The sequence below is a fragment of the Bradysia coprophila genome, chromosome IV (assembly GCF_014529535.1).
Source record: "Bradysia coprophila strain Holo2 chromosome IV, BU_Bcop_v1, whole genome shotgun sequence".
In the NCBI taxonomy this organism is placed as follows: domain Eukaryota; kingdom Metazoa; phylum Arthropoda; class Insecta; order Diptera; family Sciaridae; genus Bradysia; species Bradysia coprophila.
Window position 1 is genome coordinate 12,828,419 of NC_050738.1, and position 10,515 is coordinate 12,838,933.

Sequence of the window (10,515 nt, forward strand, 5' to 3'; positions counted from 1 at the left end):
TTTGCAACGTTTAAATCTCTTTTTAAATTGAAACTGCAGGAATGTGCTGAGGTTGCAACGAACGTTTTACACGAACAGAACGTTCATTTATTATGTTGATGTTGTCTGCTCTTAAATTACAATTTTTGTTCTTGTTTTGATAATTAATTTTAAGCCAACCCACACCTCGTCACTCCGAATTTAAATCAATTCCATGTAAAAATGTGAATTTATTTTCTAAAATCACCCAATGTCTAACATTTCATAACATTATCACAAACCAAAATAAATTCCTGCAATGTCATACGAAACCAGCGAAGTCATCTCACTCACGGCATCCAAAAATAATAAAAAAAATTCAAACGAAAAAAATTCCTTAAAGAAATCTCAAATCTAAGAAGAAACATTCTTAGAGAGCCGGTCTAAATAACATCTCATATGCATACATGCTCGCATACAGCTTTAAAGTTTTAAGTAACACAACAAAAGTAAGTAATAAATATCAAACAAGTCTCAACTCTCATATAACACTTTTTATTTTGCGTAGGCCGCGACAGGCGCCAGCTGTGTCAAAATCCGTCTCTATTCAACACGCATTTCATGGCAATTCGTTCTTATTCATTCACACAACTCTATATATATTGTATGCATGCTACAACAGCAACCAAAAAACCTTTGCACAGTCATCCTTACTATACACAACAGCATAAAATTGCTGTTGATCACACAATAAACTCTGTCGTATACCCGAATAGTATCTATAAAAAAACACACAATTTTATTACACATATTCCACTCGTAGCGCCTAACAGCCGAATGGACAAGTGTTATAAAAGCGCTAATCTCTTCATCCCATTCCAACAGTTATTCCTCTCAAGTACACACAGTACGGTCTTTTGTTACTGTTTCAACAGCATGTAAAAGCTATTCCCAAAAGTGTTTTTTCTTTCGTTTTATTTTTACGGAGTCGCGAGCAAGAATGAGACGAGAACAACAATCGCGAGAAATGTGTTTTCGGTGAGCTAGAAGTCTCCCGAATTGAGAAAAATATTTTGTTGTGAATCATTTTTGAGTTTTTGAAAAATTTGTGCAATTCAAAAGTTCAGTCACAACAAAACTGTGGATAACGCAAGACGTGTGTGTGTACAATATAACGATGTACAGTGTAGTGGAACTATGAAAACTGATTAAATTGATTGAAGAACGATATTTTTATATATTATAATATACCGACACGACAACCACGTCTGTTTTGAATTTATTTAAATAGATTTTTGATGATCTTAGAAGTCAAGTGTCTTCGGAGTTAAAGAAAAAAAAATTGTTCATAAGAATTTTTATTTTTGAATTATAAACTTTAAACCCATACACCATGTGTGAATAAATTGATGCTTGGAAAATTTCGAGTTAAAAAAAAAAGTTCAATTTGTGGATTCTGTTAGATTAAAATTTGCTTTTATTGTTCTCAAAACAGAAGATTGTTAAACGACTAAAAACAAATTTTTGGAAAACTGTGCCAAAAAAAAACGCATCTCACTGGAACAGGAACACATTACCGGAATAACATTTTTTGTGCTTTAATTTCAATTGGATTAATCATAAAATTGAAAGACGAAATTGACAAATTATACCAAACAAACAGGTGACACAATTTCAAAAGTGTAAAATATTTATACATTTACTGGCAAATATGGCAACATCGAGAAATTATCAGCACTTAATGAGTGCAAGCGACCTCTCATCAATTATTTTAAAAGGTAAACTTTTTACACACCAAGTTAACACTAAGTCGTAAGCTTAGGTATAACAACACACATTTTTGACACTAAGCTCTCTGTGCATTAGTACTATACCGTTTAAAAGCGGAAGTGATTGATGTAATTTGAGTACAGGTTGAGTGCTTGCATACCAATATGAGAATTCATTAAAAAAAAATCTTATCAGTTTGTATATATACATATAGTATCGCGTACGCTGTGTTTACGTTTTATCATTTACAATAAAAATGATTTCATATTTAGCTTTCGCATATTTTGCATTTTTTTCCGTTTGCATTTGTAAAATAAAAAAAATTCTCACTGTTATCAATTTTTCGACTTTTGCATAACTGTTAGTCAAGCAATTAATGACCTAAATTTATTGAACAGATGTGTATTTTAATCGCACGAAAATTCCGAACGGAATAGCTGAACAACATTTCTTACGAGAAAAAAAAAGTTTAATTTTAGAGCAACTCGTAATCCACTGAATATGCAATTGTTTTTAAGATAAAATATTAAACGAATGGAAAAATTATTCATGCAACTAAAAAAATATCTATTTAACGGATGTGTTGGCTTTAAAGGCTTCGAGGCAATAAAATAATTTAGAATTTCGGTTTTTTGTTTTATTTGAAATGAGACTTGGCCGTATACTGGCAATCAAAATAATGTAATTGGGTCTGGTTGAGGGAAATATGCCAACATGTTTTCTACAGATTCTCATTGTCCCGCAGTATTACATTTGGTGTACGTATATTAACAAAACATCACACAATCATTCGTATGGTCCTTGTTTGCTATGACCAGAATTATTATCGGGCTTATTACTTCCATCGGTCAAAGTATTTTTAATCTTGTACTTCAATTTTTTTTAACATTCATTTTGCTATAAAAGGATCATATTACCCTAAGATTGTCATTATTTTTGTCGTCGTTATCGATAACAGAGGAATAGCCGCATGTGACAGGTTAACACTATACAGTCCATAGTGATTATGGATTATGGGTTTGTCCTTCGGTTAGAATTTCACTCTGTATTGATATCTCTTTATTTTTACAAGAAATGGCTCATGTGTTAACGAAAATTCTGCTTTTTTTTTGTATAGCTCGAAACATGTTCCATTTTTGTACCGAAAGGCTTAGGCTATCTAATTAGACTGTACAATTGCCGGTGCTGACATTGCACCAGTCAGACTATACCAACAATATTTTCTATTGTATTATTGAGTTTTACTTTTTACTCGAGTTATTGCAAAAAAAAAACATTTTGACTACCGTCTAGCAGTATTCAGCCATTATTTTAACTGACAAATCAAAAAGTCGATTCAAACATCTTCCGAAAATTAACTTTTAATTAATTAAAGTCAAAGTTTGCGTAGTATTACTCATCAGACGGCCATGTATAAATTAAAGAACCAGGAGAAGCACTGTAGATTCATCTTAATCTAATAGCTTAGACATATACAAACAATGGGCAAAGTATGTACAATGCTAGAATACCAAAACTCGATTGGAGCCACAGATAAATAACTACTGTACCAATGTCCTCTCAAAGAATCAATACGTTAAATTGAAAATATATCTTCGAATATCTTTGCCGTGTATTTATCTTTTCAATAAATACAAAACTGTTTCTTAAATTCCGTAACTACTGAACAACATTCTGCCTAACACCGGCTCCATATAGATACGTACTTTATATGGAGAGAGAGAAAAAAAATGGTAAAAATGGTAAATACTAACGTCAACGTGAGTCACAATATCACACATGCATGCATATTGTATACAAAAATTTTAACTCACTAATCACATACCACAGTGGCGGTATACATCTGTATATACAATACATATTTTATGCCACATATAGAAATACTGGTAGTCATATGACTCGTTGGACTTAGAATAAATTCCATCGCATAAATGCGCAGTCTTTTCCTCATCCACTATATGACCATATGTACGATTCAATTCCATTTATACACACAATTTCGATCATGACAAGAGTTAAAAATGTCTGGGCTCTCGGTGTGTAAAGCCACCAATATACGATATATAATCCGAACAAATGGCGCCATACCCACACACATCTTTTCCAGCCTGAGATGGGGCCGCTGGTTACACAGTTGAGCATTGCTTTTATTTTAATTTAATATAAAAATACGGAAATTTTTTTTGTCTTTCTTATTATAATCCATCCTGATGGTACAACACACAGGCTACACACAGATATCTGGAGAAAGATTGTTTTTCGCAACTATGTGTCGCGTGAATATTTTATTTCTTTTCTTATTATTTTTTGCAAGTTTTTTTTTGTCGTAGGGTTTAGTTGGTTGAATTCACGACAATTTTATTTATTGGCTGGCGTTGGATTTTTCGTATGTTTATTAATATTCCTCTAACTAATTGACAAGGAGCTTGGAGTTGTGTACAATATTTTTTGCCGTATGTTTTGGAATAGTGATTGGTTAGAGGTGATAACATGTGTTCGGTTGATGATTTATTGTTCATTAAACAATAGGAATCCAAAAGAATTTTTTTGTTTCTGGCATTCTCAGAGAAATTAATAATTAAGGCGCCAAAAATAATTTACGACTTAAAGATTTTATCTTTTTTTTTCGGAAAAAATCGAGGTAGTGAAGAATGCGAAAAAGATTTTGCGAAAAGTATGAGAAAAAAAAACTTGATTTCAGATTTAAATTCAAGTTTAGACCCTTTTTTAACAGATTTTTGTTTGTCTTTCACAGGCGGCAAACATATTTCCAGCATATTTCTCGAGTCTATTACTTCTTTTAATCTAAAGATTTAACCAGATTGTTATAAAATCTTCTACTTCACTAGTTTTAACATAAATTTTGCTATATCACATCACATTCGCCACTGCTCTTGTAAAATGTTTAAGGATATGTTTGAGCCCAAGGATATTTTTGAGAAAACATTTTCCCATAATTTCCTCAATTTTATCAAATTTTCCCGAATTTTACTATATTTTTCCTAATTTTCACAAAAATATTTGTTGTTAAAATCTAGGAAAAATTTTCTTTATTAAAAGCGAAAAAAAGGCTGCAAAGTGCAACCTAGGAAAATATGAGAAAATTTAAGAAAATGTCGGAAAATCACTAAACACAAAAGAAAACTTCCAAAATACCGTGATTGATAAATGTAATTGAGAAAGCCAAATAAAGTTTTTACATAATTTCTACCTAAACTAAATTTATCATCGTTACGCCTATATTTGCACCTGTTCCATTAGCAATAAGGTTAACATTCCGTACGTAAATTAAGTGAAAAAGAAAGTCAAATTTATAAATTTTAAATCAAATATCTAATACAATGTGTACGATGTCGATACCATATCGACACTATAAACTATAACGAAATGAAACAAGAAAAAAAATAAATTGTATTCACACACGCATCCTGAACCACTTTCCGAATCGGTCGAAGTGTTGTTGACTCAATTTCGTAGTTGAAACACGAAAACCTGTTCGGAAAGACAATTAAGTAAGTCATTAATGAAAATATGACCTTATAAATGAACATTCAATGCAATTCGTAACGGACATTGGATTTTTACCTATTAACTACGTTTCGATTAATGATTTTTCACCGAAATAAAAACACAAATTTTAAATTCATGTATCCGATATGTATATTCAGAAGAATGCCGCCTCGCGATATTTTTTTTTTTTATTTTGATTATTATTCTCACTCCGAAAAATAAGCGGTTTAATGCAATTTTCGGTGTCTCCTTTTTAAAAAATAAAAAAATGGATAAAATGAAAGAAAAAAAAGCCAAAAATTCTTTGTGCACCATTCATATATTCGGTCCACAAAAGACTTTCATATCATGCCTGCCAGCCATTAATTCGTATTTGCATATTATTAGTCAAAAATTTCGCGAAAAAATATGCATAAATACATAACTAATAATGAACGAAAAAAAAACCGAACTGAAAATACAGCGAGCAAAAAAAACTTCCTAAAAAATGTTATTCATTATTCGCTATATCGGCAAATTAATGTGAATAATATTCAACGAACGCCAATCTTTAACCAGATGTGCCATTTTAATGACACCGCAACCACAACCAGCTTAAATATGGACAAAACCATAAAAATAACTTCGACTCATATAGAGTTTATTCGCTGATTTTTTTTCCATTATTAAATATATTTTTTTATTAATAATAATATGGTTGTCAGTGTTTGAATAGATGTGGTTTGTTAGACTTGTCGTTGTTGTTCTTTTTTTTTGTAAATTTAATTCTCCATACAACCGGACCGGTATTCGATTGAAAACAACAAGCCATACCGCACAGATTAAATTAATGCTGAATCAATCAAACACAGAAAATGGCTTGTATATTATAGAAGTGAAAAAAATGAGAACCACACCAACCGCATTATTAGTTGTTATTATATATCGTATATGCGTACGTTACTCATATAATATAACATTGTAATAATGTACGTGCATGTCTCAAAACAAATTGATTAATTAAAATTAAAACTGACAGTTGAAAAGAATTACATTACAAAAAGGAATCTATTTTACATGTGCTCTAATCAAATAATTCTTTATTTTCCTATACACCCGAGAGGTGGTTACGAAGTTAAAACTAAAGGGAAAGAAAAATAAAACCTCAGAGACCAACAGGAATGAACAGCTTCGGTGAAATGGCATTTTACATATAATTCGTAATGTTAAATACTTTGTATTTGTATCGCATTTGAACATTATATTATGATCAAAACATATATCTACACGAAATATAGGATATACATATCTTCTGCTCTCCTAAAACACACTCATATATAATGTACAATGAAAATTGTCGAGACACAATCTGGCGCCATTTGAACATATTTTCCAATATGCAGGCCAACACTTCTTCGGCATTATAAATATGTTCTGTGTGTGAACCTATATTATATAAATATAAATACAAAGTGTTATATGGCAAAACGCATATATTTAAGACGCTGTGTGTATCAAATTGATTGGAACTACACTTTATAAAAACAACAACAACTGCAAGCGCAACTGCGTTCTGTATTTGGTATTAGGTTGTTGATGCAAGTGCTGCTTATATATGTAAATATATATTTATATCTGGCCTTTTGAATATAATAATATGTGTCCTTTGTTATTGTCTTATTTCTTTCGGGGTTTTTTTATGCCGTCTATGTACCCATATTTCTTTATTGTAAGTTTGTCGCTTTTTTATGTCTTATAGATCTGTTTATAATATGTCTTATAGGCTGGTTAAGGTGTTGAGATATCCGTATCCATATATACACATATAATGTTTGCATTACTGAATCTTGTCGTTTCGAGTTATTGTTATTTTTTCGTTAAGTAAAGTAGGTTCGTTGTCATGTTGTTTATTTATATTTTTATGTAATTTAATTGTATTCTATATTCCTTGCATTAAAGCATTGTATGTCAGCAAATTAAAAACTGAAAATATTTTATTTTGTCAATATTTTCAATAATCAATTATGTAAATGGCATTAATTGCTTGATTTTCTGTCGAATGCCGAGATTGTCACGAAATCATATCATCACTGTCACTCACAACACAAAGTTTAATTTACTTCTCAACAAAAAAAAAACGTTGCACTCCGTTTTCTAATAAAATATCCTCCATGTCTCTACATATCATGAAAATTGCTTCTTGCATAGCCTTCGGCTCATATCCAAAATTTTCTTCCAATTTTTTTTAAAAGTCACTCCTCTGCTCCTTCCTAAACTTATTTTATTCAAAAATATGAGGTGACCAGGGATGGAAATGCAAAATAGCTTCTTATATGTTTACTCGTCTTCGCCTCGGATCGGTAAACTTCACAAAAGAAGTCGCACTTCCATATTTGGTCTCATTGATATGAATGTTATTTCGTCATTTCCTTGAGTATACCAATAATAGCGTTCATTTATTTATATAATTATATAATCCACGGCTAGGTGAACAATAACACATCACTTGTCCAGACAAGAACATTTTTGGTGAAACTACCTCAATCATCCCAATAAAACCGAAATCAAATAAAATCTATTGTCTGCAGCCTATTAAAGTCATTTACCTATTTGGGAGACAAAAACAAAGAAAATTAATTTAGCAGAAGGAAAGAGTCGGTGGTGGTGGTTTAATATTGGTCATTCAGTGTATTAATAACCACCACCATCACCGAGATTAAATCGGATCTTTAATCGGATCCGTTGTTCAGACTCCATATGAATATCCATGCCATTGATTTTGTAAAACCATTGTATTCCGTAAACAAAAACGAGAAAGAGTTATCTACATAAAAATGCCTTTGAGTAAATGTATTCCATATAACCAGCTCAGCTAAACAAGAAGACTTGTCCATATAATATACCAACCGATGCAAAAGTTAATCCGGCCCGGCGTATAACTTCTCTGTTGCAATTCAACGAAAAACGTGAGAGATGATAGTGTAGTTTGAATTTGAAAGATAAACATCTGAAAGTTTTCGATTCGGATTGCTTTTGATCTTATTTTACGTGCACATTTTGAATCGATTATTGTGTATGCGATTCCGAGTGAAGACTGCACACATATTTTCAGAAAAATAAAGAATTATAGCTTTAAGACGGAGAGTAAAATAACAAAAAAAAAATCAAAAGAGAGACCATCAACAATACGCTTTAATAGGTGGTGGATATCTGATTTTTATGTTCTGGTTAATCTTAAAAGAACCACAAAAAACTGATTGTTAAACGAAAATCGAACGATTTAATCAAATATGCTTTCCTTTGTCAATTACAGGCTCGAAACTGATGGCCAATTTGGATCGTCGCACTGGTTTCTGTTCGGACAGTTCTGAGAATGGAGACGAATTTCAACGAGACAGTTTACGAAGTCCGACAGACACATCCGAAGATTCGGTGGAAGTTAAACTAACGCCAATTGTCATACCAAAAAATAAACGAAAATGTTTAGAACCGTCCAAAATTGTACCTGAAAGTGGATTCCCTTTGAAAAAGCGAATTAAATTCGAAGATACAATGCGAATGATCAAAGCAGAATGTACCGATCCATTGGACAAAAGTCATTTTCGACCGTGGGACACCACTATATCCGAAGTGGATCCAAGTCGAATAAATATCATCGATCCGGCCAAAATATATGCTCGCCATCCGGGTGTGACAACACTTCATCGTGTGCCAAATACGTCTGTTAGCCAAATTCATGACGACCAAGAACAGCCATTAGCCCTGCTATCGAAACCCAAAAAGCCAAGTCTGGAAGAGAAACTCGAAGAAAATTCTGCAGCAAATCTAGTCTATTCAACATTTAACATTAAGAACCTACAAACGCATTCAGAGACCAGCCAAGATGCGTCAACATCATCGCAAAGTATGCGACCCTCTCAGCAGCGAAACTACAAAAATATGACTCGTGAACGACGCATCGAAGCAAATGCCCGCGAACGGACACGAGTTCACACCATTTCAGCGGCATTCGATACTCTGCGAAAATCGATACCGTCGTATTCAAACACCCAAAAGCTATCCAAATTGTCTGTCCTCAGAGTGGCCTGTTCGTACATTTTGACATTGAGCAGGATAGTCGGTGATGACTACAGTCCCGATCAAAGTGAGCCATCAATTAATGAGTGTGTGGAAGAGGTTACAAAAACGATACAAACGGAAGGGAAAATTCGAAAGAAAAAGGACGAGTAAATGAACCACACCTTCGGGCCTCTGTGGCGTGTATTGATAGTCAAAAGACGGTGCTAATAGACCATTGATAATTATGTTTTTATCTCAATATATTTGATCCGGCCATAAAATTTATTTAAGTTTGTTTTCTCGATTCTAATTTTTTTTTTTTTTTTCGTGAATTGTGTTTGAGATTTCATCATGATTTCAATGTACTGAGAACGTTTTGAAGGTGTCTTGTCGTATATAAAAATAGTACAAAAAGCAATGTTGTAATTATATAAAAATGATTGCCTTACGCTTGCCACCCCTTTGTAAAGATATTGTGCTGTTGTTATTCTTTCCTACGATTGCTACTATAAAAATAGATTTGATCCTCATAATAACATCAAGTATATATCTACCATATATACGCGCCATATTAATTGTACATAAAAAAATAAATTATTAAAAGATTCTGTTTCTGTTATACGAAAAAAATTTACATTTTTATTTCTACTTTTAAGATTTTGTTTTAATGGTTCGACTGTAAGATCTATATAGTTGTGCGGTTAAGTAATTGTTAAAAATAAAGTTCCGATTGGCTTGTGATAAAGTCAATTTGAAAGAAAAGATTGAACCTAATTTTCTTTGCAAAGACAATAAAATGATCAAAAATAAAGAAAAATTATGTTTTGAACACAAAATTGATTTATCGTTTTATTTATCAAGTGAAAATTGATTTTTTGCATTGCTTACATACATAAAGGTAAATTACGGCAGTCAGGACTCAAGACTCTTCTCTGGATGTAAGTAAGACTACGATCGTAACCCCCTAGTTTCCCTGAGTTTGTTATTACGATTATAATTTATTTGATCGACGTGGAGAGAGAGAGAGAGAAAGAGAGAGAACGTACGAAATTCTATCACAAAATCGTGCATTCTTTCACATTAGTTTGAGTAAGAATTTTTAAATCTTCTCTAGGTGAGGAATAGGTATTTACGAGTTGAAAAGTAGAGTTTTCGTGTGAATAAACACACGAAAATGAGACTTTTCAACTTTTATCCCGAGCTATGTAATGTTTTGTTTTCCCTATTTGTGTAATAAGC

General features: G+C 32.2%; 1 protein-coding gene across 1 annotated transcript; it reads left to right on the forward strand.

The window, feature by feature from the left end:
• Positions 1–922: 922 nt before the first annotated feature.
• LOC119066347 (protein atonal homolog 8) lies at positions 923–10,107 on the forward strand. Its single transcript, XM_037168763.1, has 2 exons — positions 923–1,736; positions 8,531–10,107. The coding sequence occupies exons 1-2, from the start codon at positions 1,670–1,672 to the stop codon at positions 9,445–9,447; spliced, it is 984 nt and encodes a 327-aa protein (XP_037024658.1). The 5' UTR covers positions 923–1,669; the 3' UTR covers positions 9,448–10,107.
• Positions 10,108–10,515: the final 408 nt, after the last annotated feature.

Excerpts from the sequence above, each read along its gene's own strand:
- LOC119066347 (XM_037168763.1), top strand. The coding sequence starts at position 1,670 with ATGGCAACATCGAGAAATTATCAGCACTTAATGAGTGCAAGCGACCTC. Across the intron at positions 1,737-8,530 it reads CTCATCAATTATTTTAAAAG|GCTCGAAACTGATGGCCAAT; the intron begins GTAAACTTTTTA and ends TGTCAATTACAG.